At 41.4% G+C, this 17,774-nt stretch overlaps 1 protein-coding gene across 4 annotated transcripts in view; it reads left to right on the forward strand.

Annotated features, from left to right (window-relative positions):
- Positions 1 to 15,694, forward strand: part of KLHL12 (kelch like family member 12) — a gene marked incomplete at both ends in the record, with an annotated part of 28,274 nt that extends 12,580 nt beyond the window's left edge. For 2 of the 4 annotated variants that reach the window (XM_084244862.1, XM_084244865.1), the window contains 8 exons: positions 636 to 785; positions 3,152 to 3,266; positions 11,531 to 11,637; positions 12,438 to 12,633; positions 13,714 to 13,872; positions 14,164 to 14,262; positions 15,205 to 15,391; positions 15,568 to 15,694. In XM_084244862.1, coding sequence (XP_084100988.1) covers positions 636 to 785; positions 3,152 to 3,266; positions 11,531 to 11,637; positions 12,438 to 12,633; positions 13,714 to 13,872; positions 14,164 to 14,262; positions 15,205 to 15,391; positions 15,568 to 15,694 — 1,140 coding nt within the window. The remainder of the gene's footprint in view (positions 1 to 635; positions 786 to 3,151; positions 3,267 to 11,530; positions 11,638 to 12,437; positions 12,634 to 13,713; positions 13,873 to 14,163; positions 14,263 to 15,204; positions 15,392 to 15,567) is intronic. The other 2 variants (XM_084244863.1, XM_084244864.1) reach the window with 2 other exon arrangements.
- Positions 15,695 to 17,774: the final 2,080 nt, after the last annotated feature.

Genomic DNA, 17,774 nt, shown 5'->3' on the forward strand with positions numbered 1-17,774 from the left:
TGTCTGTCTTTGGGACGTCCTGGGTGTTATTATACCTAGTGCTTTTTCAGGAGTATATTGTAGGTTTTTTTATGATGTGTCTTACTTTATCCAGTTTTTCATATATAAATTTAGAACTAAATTCTTCAAATGATTAATTATAGATAATTTCAAATAGCACAGTGCCTAATACATAGCAGTTGCTCAAATACTAAAGAAAAATGCTTTGAAAATGGCAACACTCCATATGACAATGTGAAGCAATTCCTGGGGTGGAGGCATTGAGGAACATACCTGGACATCATGCGACAGCACTTATGAATACAAGTTGTTATCACTAGGGCAACAGATCCTCTTTCCCCCATAAAGTTTCATAAATGACCCAAAAAAAATTTCAGGATGGAGAAGGGCATTGAGGTAAAAACTAACTTGCAACTGATGGTTTCTCAGGCACTACCAATCTTCTTAGTTTCTTTTTATCTGGTTTAACTATAAATCTTTTCCTAATCTTAGTAAGTTGTATTTGAAAAGATTGTTTTCCCATGAGCCTACCTATTTCTGGTAATGGTGGCAGGGGATGGGGAGGAAGAAGGAGAAAATAGCCATGATTGCTTTTTGAGGTTGAGAGATCCCTAATGTCTGAGTATAATTTACAGGTGGATTCTGAAGAGCCAGTTTTTGAGGCTGTCATCAACTGGGTGAAGCATGCCAAGAAGGAACGAGAAGAATCCTTACCTGACCTGCTGCAGTATGTCCGAATGCCCCTGCTGACTCCCAGGTACATCACGGATGTAATCGATGCTGAGGTAAGTCATGTAGGACATACAGAATCTAAAAGCTTGAATATCTCTTGTAGCTCAGTATTGTGTACTCCATGCTGGTCATTTTTTTAAAGATATATTTATTTATGCATACAGGAACTGGGGTGTAGGCCAGAGGTGCGGGGAGTGAAAGGATTTACCAGAGACAGAGTGGGGAGCAGAACAGGTGGATTGCCTGAAATACACAGCTGAGGGGAGCAGCAGGGAGACAGGAGAGGTCTGCTGCGCCATGTGGGTTGGTCCCTGCTGGTGGGGGATCAAACTCATGTTGCAGTGGCTGGTGAGAGCTTCATGGTGCTGTCTTTAGCCCCTGCACCACCAGGGAGGCCCCTCCACGCTGGTCATTTTAATGTAAACATGCTGTCTCCTGGGTAGCCTCTCTGGGAATGCCAGAGGGGCTGGTGCTGGGGGTGGTCTCCTGACACCCCCTAGCTGGCAAGTCAGGCTCCTGATACAAATGAAAATCTCTGTTTTGTTATGTTGTCTTTTTGTTTTACATGCCCCTGATTATCATACATAGGTAACATAAGATGATAAACTTTTTCCCTCTCTCCATTACACATAAATTGTTTCTGATTGCCTTGAGAAAGACACTTTACTTATCAAGTCTCTTTATTTTTCACCTCCGGTGAAGCCAGCATAAAAGCAGTTTGATGCATTTTAATATCAACTTTGGTGACATGTTAAGTTTGTTTATGAAAGTGTCTCCAACTTCAGTGTTTGTAGTATGTTTTCATGATTTTTACCACAAACATCATCTATATTATTTGGACTGTACTTTGACGGAACGCTTGTTTGTAACATGTAGGTAAGGCTCAGGTCAGTGAATGTGTTCCTTTTGCTGGCTCAGCCCTAGATCTCTTTGTGCATTAACTACAAATATAGTTTTTCCAGTTGTTCACATTAGAAAAGTTGCAGGCTGGGGCCTCCCCGGTGGTGCAGCGGTTGAGCGCTGGGTTGCGAAGCTGCCCGCGGCCTCTGCGGCGCCGGTTCGATCCCCGGCTGCTCCCCGGCCACCGGAGGAGGGTCCCACATGGTGCGCAGACCTCTCCTGCCACCCGCTGCTCCCCTCAGCAGTGTACTTCAGTCCTTCTGCCTGCTCTGCTCCCGGCTCTGGCTCTGGTGAATTCTCTCACCCTCCCGCGCTTCTGGCTGTACCCAGTGCATGTATAAACAAAACAAACAAACAAACCAGCAAACAAATAAATAAAGCATGCCTCTATAAAAAAAAAAAAAAAAAAAAAAAAAAAGAAAAGTTGCAGGCTGGTTAGTATCACACCTCAAACCTTCTCCTACTTGCACTCTTTTGTACAACCCATCAGTATATCCCTCATGTCTATTTCTTTGTATTGTGGCTAGGAGCCAGGCTCCGTAACCAGACTTGGAGGACTGAAATCCAAATTCACACACTGAGTGTGCCTGATCTTACTACTTCTTCCCTCTCAGCTCCTGTTAGGATCCCCCATGGTTGAACCCAACCAGAAGGTAGAGGACATGGGAGCCCTATTGACATAGTTCATGTAGACCAGTCTTCTGGGCCAGAGAGCAGAATGGAGAAGGGTGCAGAGTGAATTTGGAAAGGCAAATGCAAGATGTTCCAGTACTGAACTCTATTAGAAATCGACATAGGTATATGTCAGTGTTGTGAACCTTGCAGAAATTATTTCAGACAAGTTCTTCTTCCTGTCATCCCAGAAAATAACAGAAATCTTTTGATTTTCCTTTAAATTCTTCTTATTATATACTTGTATTTGCATAATCATTGGAAGGATGTACAAACTAATGTTAGTTGTAAGTGCCAAGGTGCATGGGAAACACTTCTTAATATACCTTTTCCTAGCATTTGCAGCATTTGATTTTTTTTTTTTTATAAATTTTATTGTTATATTCCCCATACAATTGCAGCCCCCCCATTCTGACCCCAATCCCTCCCCTCCCGCCCCCCTAAAAGTGTCTCTGGTTCATAGTTTTTTGTTGATTTTGATTTTCACTTTCTTATATTCATTTTCCTGGTCCCTTATTTAAGTTTTCTAGATTCCTGCTATGAGTGAGACCATCCGGTATTTTTCTTTTTCTTTTTGGCTTATTTCACTGAGCATGATCCCTTCCAGCGCCATCCATGTTGTGCAGCATTTGATTTTTGAACCATGTAATACATTATCTATTCCCCCAAAATTGTTTTAATCAGTTGTAGAAGCCCACAGCATAGCCATTACTCACAGCCCTGGATTCACAGGACTTTGGAAACTGATGTTCAATCTTAAGAAGTTAGTTCTTTGTATGTGCCATTTATACTCTTACAATATTAGAGGTGGCCTCTGTGGCTCACTCTATTGTCTGCTGTATTTCAGCCTTTCATCCGATGTAGTTTACAGTGCAGGGACTTAGTTGATGAAGCAAAGAAGTTTCATCTGAGGCCTGAACTGCGAAGTCAAATGCAGGGACCCAGGACAAGGGCTCGTCTCGGTAAGTTAGCCTCTTGGCAGAGTGAATGAAGGGGTATTTGAAGATGGCATGATAGAGTGGGAGAATACTTTCTCTAAGAAAAGTACTATCTCATTTCAGACCTGCTTTTATTAATTGTGTCATCTCAGACAAGTAATTTTCTACCCTGAGTGTTCTTTCCTGTAACACAAAGACATCTTCCCTATCTATTTCACATAACTGGAAAATTGAATGACATAGTGTGTGAAAGCTCTTTAGAAATTGTTGAGTATCATGCAGTGTAAGTTATAATTTTATTTCCACACATTTGGAGCTATGAATTAGCAATCATTTTGAATGCCATGTGGTAAGTGCTATACCCTCACCTTCCACTTCCTTCTCCTCATGTGTTTTTTCCAGTCAAGAAGGAAAAAATGGCAACATGGTTAAAAGTACAGGGAAGCATGGGGGTTTGGGCAGTGATGTCCATAGTTAAGAGCCTGGGCTCTGGAGCCAGACTGTGGGTACAGATCTCAGTTTACCACTTACTAGGTGTATTGACTTTGTCAGGAAAATTCACCTCTCTGTGCTTTGTTGCCTTATCTGTAAAATGGGCATCATCTTAGCTCCTATCTCCGAACTTGTCAAGAAGACTAAACAAAGTATATTATGTATAAGATGTAGAACAGTTTTGGGCCATAAAAAAATACTATTGATATGTGTCAGCTATTATTTTAGCAAACTGACCTAGGTTCAGAAGTCAGCCCCATCAGTGACCTTGGGCCAGGTAGCACTTTATCTGAGCCTATGCTTCTGCCACTAATATGAGTCACTACATTCTTATCTCACTGGGGTATCATGGAAAATAAATGAGATAATGTATCTAAGATGCCTAGCATTGTAGCTGGCTTGTAATAAGTACCAGATATTACTTCTCTTTCATTTCCTGTCTTTCCAATTTTGCTGTCCCAAGAGGAAAATCATTTTGTAGGTTACAAATTACTGTCTCTGTGGAGTGGTATTTTGTTTTTTATCATTCCTATTCTTGCTCTTCTATGTAGATTCATACATGGTAAGATAGTAATTGACAATTAACTTATTAATAGGTTGAAGTAGAATGATCATTTATCCCCTACACTTTTTAATAGTTCAAGTACTATGTCTTCAATGTAGAAATTTTACAAATACAGAGGAGCAAAAACTAGATAAATTCATGCACAATCCCACTACCAGAGATAATGCCTTTTTGTATAAGGGGATTCCTAGAGAAGTAACAGATGATAAATATTCTGTTTGTTCCTGCAGGATGACAAAATGTGATTCTTACCTCATACTGTATACAAGGACATATAATCTAATTGAATTGATTGAAGGATCAAGTGTGAAAAAACTATGAAAATATTAGAAGAAATTATAGGATAATAATTGTATACATTCTGGGTAGGAGCCCCTTTCTATTTTTAATTATAAAATATATGTAACTTAAAATTTATCATCCTAAAACATTTTTAAGTATACAGTTTCATAGTTTTAATTGTATACCCAGTTGTACACATCTGAAACTCTGTACCCATTGAATAGCCTTCCCCTTCCTCCTGATCTTCCCCTCCTACCCCTAGGAACCTTTGTAACTAATACAATAAAACCCAGAAGCCTTCCTCACTCATTGATTACATCAATTTTTTAAAAATTGTCAAAAGATATAGGCTGGGAGAAAAAACATTTGATGTGTATAGCAAAAGGTCAATATTTCAAATAATGAAATAAATATATATCCACAAGAAAAAAAGAAAAATAACCCATAGAAGATTGGCACGGGGCAGCACATGGAAGAGAGATGCAAGTGAATAATAAACATTGAAAAATATGCTTCAGGAGCAGTTCTGGAAGTGAAGATTGGAACAAGATGTTTGTAAAAGTATAAAATGGGCACACCCTTCATGTCCCACCTCTGGGAGTCTATTCTATAGAAATAAACATATATAAGTAAAGATGTATGCATAAGAATGTGAATCACAGGGCCTCCCTGGTGGCACAAAGGGTTAAGTCTCAGCACTGTGAAGCTATCCACAGCCACTGCAGCACAAGTTCGATTCACAGCCACGAAGCTGACCCACATGGGGCAGCAGACCTCTCCTGTCTCGCCTGCTGCTCCCCTCAGCAGTGTGTTTCAGTCAGTCCGCCTGTTCTGCTCCCCACTCTGTCTCTGGTAAATCCTCTCACTCCTCTTCCTCTAGCCTATACCCCAGCTCTTGTATGCATAAATAAATAAATCTTTTTTAAAAAAAAAAAAGAATGTGAATCACAAATTGCTAATATTGCCAGGGGAAAAAAAAAGGATTCAACCTGAAGTCAATCTGAAGGGGAGTGAATGGTTGACTAAATTATAGTACTACTATCCTGTGAAAAAATTAAAGCATTGAGTCAGACTGGCGAGACAGAGAAACCTTTTCATTGATAAAATAGAAGAGGCAAAGTCTCCTGTGTATGTGTATATGTTTGCATGGGCTTAAACAAGAAGATGTATGCAAGGGTACATACTAAATCTTTAACAAGATTACTCCACGGGGCAAGGATTGTGGGAGAATATTGAATGTTAATGTTTTAGCTGTGGACCTGTATATTATGTTATCACTGTAAGCACATAGATACTTTTGCTATTTAAGAAATAATAAGGGCCTCCCCGGTGGCGCAGCGGTTGAGCGCTGGGTTGCGAAGCTGCTCGCAGCCTCTGCATCGCCGATTCGATCCCCAGCTGCTCCCCGGCCACCGGAGGAGGGTCCCACATGGCGTGCACTGCTCCCCTCCTGCCGCCCACTGCTCCCCTCAGCAGTGTACTTCGGTCCTTCTGCCTGCTCTGCTCCCCGCTCTGGCTCTGGTGGATTCTCTCACCCTCCCGCGCTTCTGACTGTACCCAGTGCATGTATAAACAAAACAAGCAAACAAAGAAACAAACAAACAAATAAATAAAGCATGCCTCTATTAAAAAAAAAAAAAGAAATAATAAAAAGCATATGTATTTTGCATACAATGTGAGCCAGTGATGCGGTAGAAAGAATCTGGCACTAGATAAGATATTTTGCCTGCTTTGATTTCTCTCCCAGTTCAGTCACTCACTCTAGTACGTGCTATTTGAATTTGAACAAGTCCTTTAACTTTTCTGGATTACCATTTCTTCTTCTATATTAATTAAGATTTTTCCAATACTGAAGATCTTTTTTCTTTTTTGCTGAACCAAACATGTCCCAGAGAGTACGTGCTAGCACTCACTAATTGCATGCCAGATTGAACTAAAGCCAAAAAAAATTCTTCGAACCAGCAAATCCAGAAGATTCTTTAGAGGTACATTCCCTGCATTTCCCTGAACAGGCAGCAGAGGTCCTGCTTCTTCAGAGAATTTGCTTATTACCCTGACCTTGTAAGACTCGAGTATGATTCTACATGCCATCATAGTTTTGAGGTTATTTTTCAGAAGTTCTAGAAAAGAAATTCTGCAGCTATTTCTGACTAGATTCTTAATTTAACATCTCCTTGTCAGTGCCTTAAAAGTAAACTGTTCCTGCCATCATGTCCTCTACCCATCCCTGTTCATAGGATTTGCTAATGCATAATGACTCTCCTGCACACAGAAGGAAATTAAATTTATAGTTGAGTAAAAATAGCATGCTAAATAAAGTGTGGGGGCTTTGTTTTAGTTATTAACCTTACTCATATTCTCTCACAGAGATAAAATGGATGTTACTCTTCCTGATTTTTAGCTATCTTCTGTGCTAACAAAAATGAATGCATATGGAAATGCAGGTCTCTGAACCCTGTTATTTTAGCAGCCTGCAGTCTGCCTGCCTCTTCTCTAACCACACGGCATGCTCACATACGCCTTCCCTACTCCCACTCTGCCACCCCTGGCAAAGATAGTGCGGGGACACGGCCAAGATGCCTCCATTTCCTCACTGTGCTTTTCCACACTTTTCTTGTCAGATTTTTAGATACATTTTCTTCAGCATAAAAATAAAAATCTAACTAAACAAGAACATTCTTTCCCTAGGTCTTTTTTACACATTAGATTGTTGGAGTAGTGGTTCCCAACTTTAAAACCTTAGGAGTTCTTAGGAGTTCAGAGCAGAAATTTCCTAGGCACAAATGGAAGAAATCACAAAGAAAAAGGTAGGCGTATTTGACTAAATAAAAATAATGCACATTATGAGACAAATCAGGAAAATTGACTTACTCCACACAGCAAAGGTTAAACTCATTCATATGTAAAGAGCTCATAAAAATGCATGAGCAAAACACTAAAGTCTTGTGCATACAGTTCATGGAAGGGGAAGTACAGTTGGCTACAAAAATAAGGGGGGGAAATGTACCCTAATTGGTAATTGTTTTACTAGTAATAGAATAGTAAAGCAATAAATGCAATTTTGTCTACCAAAGTATCAAAGATTAAAAATACAGTAATTGGTGCTATAGCTAATAGAATGAATTAGTGCCCCTGTAGTGTGGGTAGGAGTATAAATTGGTACACCTTCAGGAAGTAATATTATGGTATATATCAATTTTTATAAATTTCCAGCAAAGCACCCATTTCTGTTTTAAGTAAACAACTGGGAAAAGTTTAATATGCAAGGATCTTCATATGTGATTATTTATAACCAAAATTGTGAACTCCTAAAATGCCTAAAACATTAAAATCACATATTAAAAGATTTAATATCTTAGGAAAATGAAGTTTTAAAAAAAGCAGGGTGCAATAGATCCAGTACCACTTATATTTTATAAATGTTGGAAGTTTTACAAAGTTGCAAGAAAATAATCTGTTACATTTTGGTATTTCTTTGTATTGTGGAATTTTGGATACATTTTTTTCATAATAACTATATTTTCCAGGTATTTTAGCAGTGAAAATGTATTTTTTTTTTTAATTTTCTAGAGGCATGTCTTATTTATTTATTTATTATTTGTTTGTTTGTTTGGTTTATACATGCACTGGGTACAGTCAGAAGCGCGGGAGGGTGAGAGAATTCACCAGAGCCAGAGCAGGATGCAGAACAGGCAGAAGGACTGAAGTACACTGCTGAGGGGAGCAGCGGGCGGCAGGAGAGGTCTGCACACCATGTGGGACCCTCCTCCGGTGGCCGGGGAGCAGCCGGGGATCGAACCGGCGCCGCAGAGGTCGCAGAGGCCGCAGGTAGCTTCGCAACCCAGCGCTCAACCGCTGCGCCACCGGGGAGGCCCTGAAAATGTATTTTGTCTTAGAATCACAAGAAACAATTTTTAATCTTTTTAACTGGGTGGGAGGAGACTAATATGTAAATAAGGATAGCAGTTATTTAAGCCCTTAAGTTATTTTTTTAATTTTCTAAATCATGTTGTACTAGGAAAAACTACACAGGCTAAACAAAGACATCAGAATTGTCTAAAATTGTATCTATTTAATGTGCAAACACTGGTGCTATGATACTTATCAAAAGCTCTCTGGGCACATGTATTTAACTCCGGCACCAGCGGGGAAGTTAATTACTTGAACAGGACTTGGTAGAGTGTTTCCAAACACAGTGTCTGTCAGGGGGAAATGATGAAAAGAGACCTTTGTGGCTCTTGTCAAACTTGCAAAAAAAGTTCGGGAGTCAATGGTCTAGGACCCCAGATATTTAGAGTCATAAAACTCCTGAGATCTGATACCTTTGTCCAAATTCTACTGTGGATATACAGTTACCAGAGTGTTACAGAATGTCAGCCAGTGGGAAGTACTGTCACTTAGGTTCTACTCTTTGGGCTTTGTAGCATAATCTCAGCGTTTCCTATCTGTTTCTGTGTCCCCATCCTTCATAAATCATACCATCAACGAAATCGTATTATCAAGAAAGAGGTGATTTTCTTCCCTAACCTTTTTTGCCCCCTGAGAGTTACATAAAGCAACAGATACTGTCACTGAAAATCAGTGGAAATTTTCATGGTGGGCAAAGTACTGAAAATAACCTCTCAGTTGTTGTGGTGTTTTGTACTTTCTTATCCAGACAGTTATCATCCATTAGCATCATATTCATCTGCAAAGGGAAATGTGTTCGAATGGCTTGCCTTCTCTGTTCAAGCGTGAAGGAGAGAAGAGGTGGGGTACTAAATTAGGGGCAGATAGATAGTGGCATAGTGCTGCCAAGGAAGAGCAAATAGTTTGTCCCAGCCTCTCCTAGCTTGAAGGAATTTTATGCATAGATAAAATTAGCATAATATAAAAGGGCTCTTTAGTCAAATGCTTTGCTTTTCTGGAAGGAACTGACTGCTGAAACGTATTTGCTGGCTCACCTTGGGGAAGGGTCCACTTATTTGGCAAATATATAAAGACAGTTGTGTTCCTAGAAGATGAGATTACGCTCCACAGCTTATGTGTGCATACGTGTATGTTTTAAAGAATTTTTTCAAGCATGTAGACAGAATAGTAACCCACCATCCTACTGCAACAACTATCAACACCTCCATGGTCTATCTATTTTTTTTTCTTATTTTTTTTATTTATTTATTTGTTTTTTTTTTGTTTGTTTGTTTTGTTTATACATGCACTGGGTACAGTCAGAAGCATGGGAGGGTGAGAGAATTCACCAGAGCCAGAGCGGGGAACAGAGCAGGCAGAAGGACCGAAGTACACTGCTGAGGGGAGCAGCGGGCGGCAGGAGAGGTCTGCGCGCCATGTGGGACCCTCCTCCGGTGGCCGGGGAGCAGCCGGGGATCGAACCGGCGCCGCAGAGGCCATGGGCAGCTTCGCAACCCAGTGCTCAATCGCTGCGCCACCGGGGAGGCCCGGTCTATCTATTTTAAAGCAAATCCCAGCTGGGGGATAATTTCATCCATGTATATTATGTTTTTGTATGGATTGCTGAAAAATAAGGATCCTTCTTTAACATGTCTAAAGTGCTAGTATCACTCTTTGAAAAAATTACACACAACCAATTACCTTCTTTGGATATCAAGTACGTGTTACATTTTCCATGATTTTATTTAATTCTGAACATTTAAGTTGCTCCAGTCAGGATCTAGACTAGACTCACACATTGCATTGAGTTCCTCTCTCTTTAGTTTCTTTTAACCCATAGAAACCGGTTTCCCCTCCTGCTTTGATTTTTCCTTGCAATGAATTTGTTAAAGAAACCAGACTGTTTGATTTGTAGGCTTTTCCACATTCTAGATTTTGCTGCTTATATCCACACAGTCGTTTGCCATGTTCTTCCTGATGCATTTCTTGTACATGGTGTTTAGACTAAAGGTGTGGTAGCACAGAGGTTCAGTTTTTTGGTATGACTATTTCATAGGTGATGGTGATGTGCTTCCTACTGAGCCACATCAGCAAGGACTCAATGTCTGATTATCCATCCATCCATCACAAAGTACTATTAGCTTCTCCCTAAAGATTAAAGCAGCCATTGATGACACTTATCAGAACTGTTACTTCATTGGGGTTTATCTGTTTCTTGTCATCTTAAAGGCACTATGTTTTTCAAGTCTAGATTATTTATAAGATATTTTAAGATTGCTTTGCTCTTCCAAATACCCTCCTGATGATTCACTTATCCAAAATGCCCCTGCTAACATTCTCTTTGTGAGTTCTAGTAAAGCAGATGCACAGGGGATTTCCTCAAAAGATTGCTTTTCAGAAAGAGACAAGGGAGAACATATCAGAATGAGGCCTTATGTGAGAGGGGAAATAAAAGTCTATCAAAATATCTTCTTTGGGAAAATAGCAAAGAACAAGACTCCCAGTCTTATGAGTATACCTGGCAGTCTAGTCTTATGAGTACCTGGCAGCTTTGATAATTGATAGGGAACATGCTTATATAATTGGCTGAACTGGAAAAGATCATAGTTCATGGGAAAGAGGTTTCAAAAATCTATCTCTTGTTTCCTAAGCCACAGATCTCAACTTTTTTGAAACAAGGTTAGGAGAGCATTTTTCCCCTTTATTAAAAAAAAACTCCCATTTTGAGTCTTACAGGCTGCAGAGTGCAGGGAACTCCTCCACCCTCACCTGTTCTTGGAACTTCGCTTTATTAGATCAGAGTCATTTAGGTAGCTTGAAATACTGCAGTGGGATGTTCAAATTTGCTTCTAGAATTTTAATGTTGTCTATAGAAATTTAAATTTCAGAGATCAGGTTCTCAAGAGTTGGGAATAATTTCCTGTTCAGACACTTGATATGAGTCTCCTATTTCAAATCACTTTCTTGAAAGTGTTGCCGCATGCAACAAGATATCCTAGAACTCTTTCTGGTTATGCCACAGATGGTGAAGTAACATATCTTTTTCTCCCTTTCTTCTCAGGAGCCAATGAAGTGCTTTTGGTGGTTGGGGGCTTTGGAAGCCAGCAGTCTCCAATCGACGTGGTAGAGAAATATGACCCCAAAACTCAGGAGTGGAGCTTTTTGCCGGTACGTTATGGTTGAACCAGTCATGGGGGAAAAGGCTGAAGTGTTTCCAGTCCCTCATATTAGAATATAACTAACCCAACCCTAAAAGTAGAAAAGCCTACAAACAGCATTATGTGCTTATAATTGTGCCATGCACACAGTAGGTAGCTAATAGTTATTGACTGTTCAGACTAGACTTCATAAATACTGATGGTCCTATGTCAAATGAACTCGGCTGGACTTTTCATCCCTCCCTGAGCTGTCTGCATAATCACCTGCATGCTCCACAGAGCATGCTCCCTGTTAAATTGAAACTCTGTAAAATTGTGATACATTGAACTCAAAATTTTGTATCTTTTCCTTTGACTTACCTCTATTTCAGTGCAGAAAAGAGCAATAATAATTCTGAGAAAATATGGAAATCTTTTGCTCAATCCTCTAAACTTTTAGGGTCTTTGAATCCTGGTTCTTTGATTAGCAGTGCGGGAATACCCTTCCACTGGGTGGAAGACTGTCAGCCTCCTACTTAGCCCAGTGCCTGTGGAATAGAAAGGAATCAGATGCTGGATGGTAGAATGACACTAAACCTTTTGGAAGCCTCATAAAGAGGTAAATGTGCAGAAGATTTACGTCATTAAGAGAAACACAGCAAGCAAGAGAGTGTTCACTCAGTAGACAGATAGTGGAGGCCACATTAGAGGAATGGTAACAAGTAAAAAAAGCAGGGGTGTATAGAGATATAAGTAGGAAGGAAGCAAAGGCAAAAACCTAAGTACTCGCCTGACTGAAGTACCTGTATCTCTTCTCCCCCAAATCCATAGAGCATCACTCGCAAGCGACGTTACGTTGCCTCAGTGTCCCTACATGACCGGATCTACGTCATTGGTGGCTATGATGGCCGTTCCCGCCTCAGTTCAGTGGAGTGTCTAGACTACACAGCAGATGAGGATGGGGTCTGGTATTCTGTAGCCCCTATGAATGTCCGGCGAGGCCTTGCTGGAGCGACCACCCTGGGAGGTAGGTTTTTGTTTTTTTTAAAGATTTTTTTATTTATGCATACAAGAGCTGGGGTGCAGGCCAGAGGTGCAGGGGGTGAAGGGATTCCCCAGAGACAGAGTGGGGAGACGAACAGGCAGATCTATTGAAATACACTGCTGAGAGCAGTGGGCAAGACAGGAGGGGTCTCGGCACCATGTGGGCAGCTCCCTGACCGGGGATTGAACTCGTGCTGCAGTGGCTGAGGATAGCTTCATAGTGCTGCGACTTAGCCCCTTGCGCCACCAGGGAGCCCCCAGTGAGAGGTAGTTTTGTGTGAGGTTGCTGTTTCCATTTTGTTGTGACTGGGTCAGATTCATATCACTCCCGTTGTCTGGCAGGAGCATGAAATGTGGAGGATAATGGTAAGGTCAAATACTCCTTTCTGCTTTCAGAAAAATCAGTGTCATCAGAGCTGTTCAATATTCATCGCTATTTCTACAGTTGACAATGAAGTTAGTGACTCATGTTCTGATGTGCTGAATGGGGAATTCACACTAGTTATTGTTCTTTTAAACTCTGTCTAGTCTTTGACTGTTTTTGAATATGCCATTTTATTCCAGCCTTTTTAGCTATCTTCTGTGCTGCTTTCCTTATAAAACTTAATTGACTTGGGCCTCCCTGGTGGTGCAGCAGTTGAGCGCTGGGTTGCAAAGCTGCCCGCGGCCTCTGCGGCGCCGGTTCGATCCCCGGCTGCTCCCCGGCCACCGGAGGAGGGTCCCACATGGCGCGCAGACCTCTCCTGCCGCCCGCTGCTCCCCTCAGCAGTGTACTTCGGTCCTTCTGCCTGCTCTGCTCCCCGCTCTGACTCTGGTGAATTCTCTCACCCTCCTGCGCGTCTGACTGTACCCAGTGCTTGTATAAACAAAACAAACAAACAAACAAACAAATAAATAAAAACATGCCTCTATTAAAAAAAAAGAAAAAACTTAATTGACTTATCCCACAAAAAACATGGTTTTTGCTCCCAAACATTTGAAGGGACTGTGGTGAGTTTGTAGAGAAAGGAGTTATTAGAAACCTCTCATTCTCTAATGGTCTGGATTTGTTTGTTCTGTGCAGATATGATCTATGTCTCTGGAGGATTTGACGGAAGCAGGCGTCATACCAGTATGGAGCGCTATGACCCAAACATTGACCAGTGGAGTATGCTGGGAGATATGCAGACAGCCCGGGAAGGCGCTGGCCTAGTGGTGGCAAGTGGAGTGATCTACTGTCTAGGTATTTGGTCTGGGATATGAGGATATGAAAGAATTTAGTGGGATCCCCTTTTAACCAAAATTAAATTCATAGACTTCCTTCAGTTAAAACCCTGCTCTGTCCTAAAATATTTCGTTAACTGGGGATATCTTTTTTGTGGTAGCAGAAAAATAGTATATCAGATTTGTTTGGGTATTGGCACACTTGAAGGAGGGCTGAAACTAAAACAGTGAGTTGAAACACACAGAGAAAGGCAGACTGGCCGTGAGGATTTGCCATTCTTTCTGGAATGGTCTCTATTTTGTCTTTCAGGAGGATATGATGGGTTGAATATCTTAAATTCAGTTGAGAAATATGATCCCCATACAGGACACTGGACTAACGTCACACCGATGACCACCAAGCGCTCAGGTAAGACTAGGCATTTATCGGGGAGTGGGCAGCAGTATTGTTGAATCACACATATGCGTAGGTGGTATGGTCTCAGGACAGAGTCTCGATAAGTCAGAGTTGTATTTCCTTCCTCACTGTAGACTTAATGTGAAACTGTAGACTTAAGTCAAATTACAGTCCATGGGATATTCCGTGGGATAATTAATCTGTGTTGGGCTAGATTTTTCTAGGCTTGTCTATATGCCCTTCCTCACTGTAGACTGTAAAACTGTTGGCTTAAGTCAGATTCCGTTCTCCTTTATGCTTCTAATTTTTCTAAATAGTGAGGATAAAAACAACTTAAATTTTCAACCAGAATGTAAATTTGAGGGCAGAAGTCTTCTTGTTATATTCATTTTTTTATGTCTTTATTCCTTCCCTGCATCCTCTAATATCTTGTAAAATTTTGGATAGATGTCATGCATGTTAAGTGAATGTTTGTTGCATAAAATCTGTAATGTGCAAGCACGGAAGAGCACCTGTTTCCCTTCAATGAGCGCGTTCTTAGGTGGAGCAAGCTGGGGTGAGAGTGGCGGAAGGACTGTGCTAGCTGCTCTGTGTACTTCCTCTGGGTAACAACTCTCCAGAACCGTGATCACAACTCCTTTCCTTCCTTCTACTTATATTGCCTTCTTTTTTCTTCTTCCTTCTTTTCTCCTAATGAAAAAGGCTGGGCTCTGAATTAATGGAAGTGAAAATGAGAACCATTTCAATTTATCTTTTCTCATTTCAAGTCCTGGCCGAAGAGTTTACAGATGTGATAACCTGTGCTGGGCTAGATTTTTCTAGGCCTCTCTGGCCCCAGTCCACGTTCCTCAGCTACCCTAGAATTCAGATAGACATCAGTGACCATGCTTTGTTTCTAGAATTCAGATCCTAAGCTTAGTAGTATTCATTTGCTATATTGTCTTTTTCCCCTAGGTGCAGGAGTAGCCCTGCTGAATGACCATATTTATGTGGTGGGGGGATTTGATGGTACAGCCCACCTTTCTTCCGTTGAAGCATACAACATTCGCACCGATTCCTGGACAACTGTCACTAGTATGACCACCCCACGATGCTATGTAGGGGCCACAGTGCTCCGGGGGAGACTCTATGCAATTGCAGGGTGAGGATTTGGAAACCAGGCTAGTTAGAGTCATCCAGGGCAGTGTGATCCAGTCTGTATTTTTGATGGAGATGGGGTTTGGTCGGTGGAGACATGTCCAATGGCAGCCTTAACGTAGGTCTTGTATGGAAAGGACTAGAAAGCTCATTTTCGTCTTTTGCTTCTTCTCCACTCAGATATGATGGGAATTCTCTGCTGAGTAGCATTGAGTGCTATGACCCTATCATTGACAGCTGGGAAGTCGTGACATCCATGGGAACCCAGCGCTGTGATGCTGGTGTGTGTGTTCTCCGAGAGAAGTGACCATTGCTCGAACACCATCCAGAGCTAGCGACCAGTCCAAGGGGCAATTTGCGAGAGAATCAAGGATCCTTTCCAGAATGTCTATTTCTCACTGTGTGCACAGGGAGATTACAGGCACCGGTGCAGTTATGATTGTACTTTTTTGACACACATTCCCCCTCGCGCTAGTAGTTGTCCCCAAGGAGGGTGGGTAACAGATGCTCAAGGAAAGAAAAAAACATGCTGACTGGATGTCAGAGATGAGACCATCGCTCCTTCTCATCTAGCGAGCACTTATTTGTCGTTTCTAACTTACCATGTGCTTGGGAGAGTATGTATACACACATATATATTCGTTGTGCCTCACAATGCAGAGAATTAAGGTGAGTATGGCCTATTCATGTGGGCAGTGTTCAGCCTAGATGTTTAGAAAGATACCAACTTGAGTCGGCTTGGTGAAGCCCAAGCCATCTGTTTTTCAGGAATAAATATCTTTCTAAGTCTACAGGTAGCTAGGGGCAACACAGTTCCACTCTGGAGGGAGACAAAGAGCCCTGTCAAACCTTTGGGGGCCGAGGAAGAGATCTGTCTGACACTCCTTTGGGGGGATGGATTTGCATATCAGAACAAAAGTTGAAAAAGTAAATTGAATTTGATGGAATGTGACTGAACCTAGAATACCACTGAGGTGTAACCTGCAAGATTGAAAAGAGTGTGTTATTTGAAGATCCTTATTTCCCCATGGTCTTTCTGAAGCAGAACGTGCATCTTGGCACTGGAGACTGTGAGAGAATAACAGAGTGAACAGACCTTGGAATGAATGGAGATGGAATAAATGTGGAGTTCAGGATGACTGGGGACAAACTAGAAGTACCTGTGATTTTGCAATCGTCTTATTCCTGGCCAAGGTTCATCCTTCCATGGCAAGGTTTACCTTGAGTGGGTGAAAGACTGTCTTTTTTTTTTGTTGAATCAAATACTACTACACTTTTAGATGACCACACTATTTATTTGGGGATGGGGTAGGGTGGTGGCAGTCTGGGAGCTCAGTTACCTGATTACTGCCTAATTCTTTCAAGGACACACTCTGCTAAGGAGTGGTTTTTACTGCTGTGTTTGGTACCTTTAGGCTTTTTCCTACTATAAGGTTCCCATACCTGTCCTTAGAGTGGATTTTATATTCATCCTAGGGCAGCATAATTAAGGATAACCAAAATTCTTTTGTTAGTTCCAGTAACTCCTATCACCGAGGTATTTTTGAGCTCTACCAATCAGGGCTCCTCTGTGTTAGGGAGTAAAATTCTTACTTTTTGAGTATGGGGAGTGTGGGAATGGGATAATCCAGACAAGGATATTCTTTTTCCATTTTTCTTGAGTTGTATTGATCTAAAGAGTTCATTTACTTTGTATTTTTTTAAGAAAATATTAAAAATCAACTGTCTCAAATGCCTATAGGAGTGTTTGTGGCTAATCAGCACTGCTTTCAGCAGATATTCTGGGAAACCAGGCATGGAAATCAGCTTAGGTCCTGTCTCTTCAACCCCGTGTGTTTGCAAAGTAACTGCTGTTTCTTATACTCAGGTAAGAGGTAGCTACTTTGCCGTGGCGAAGATTCCCATCAGTAAAATTTTATCCAGACTTGCCTTGTCATTGGCCCCACACACGTGCACTTGGAGTTTACCTGAAAACCAAAGAGAATAAGGGTACTGTTGACCTTAGTACCCACTTGAATTTTATTTTATTTTTATTATTTTTAAAGATTTATTTATTTATTTATACAAGCACTGGGTACAGTCAGAAGCACGGGAGGGTGAGAGAATTCACCAGAGCCAGAGCAGGGAACAGAACAGGTAGACTGACGAAATATACTGCTGAGGGGAGCAGCGGGCACAGCAGGAGAGGTCTGTGTGCCATGTGGGAGCCTTGCTGGTGGCCGGGGATCAAACCAGCACTGCAGAGGCTGCGGGCAGCTTCGCAGCCTAGTGCTCAACTGCTGCGCCACCAGGGGAGGCCCACCCACTTTAATTTTAGAGTTTCAGTCACCCCAGGCCTTTTTCTATTTGCTTTGATTTATGGCCTGTGATATCAACAGCTATGCAGA

The sequence above is a fragment of the Talpa europaea genome (genome assembly GCF_964194135.1).
Source record: "Talpa europaea genome assembly, chromosome: 10".
NCBI classification, from domain to species: Eukaryota; Metazoa; Chordata; class Mammalia; order Eulipotyphla; family Talpidae; genus Talpa; species Talpa europaea.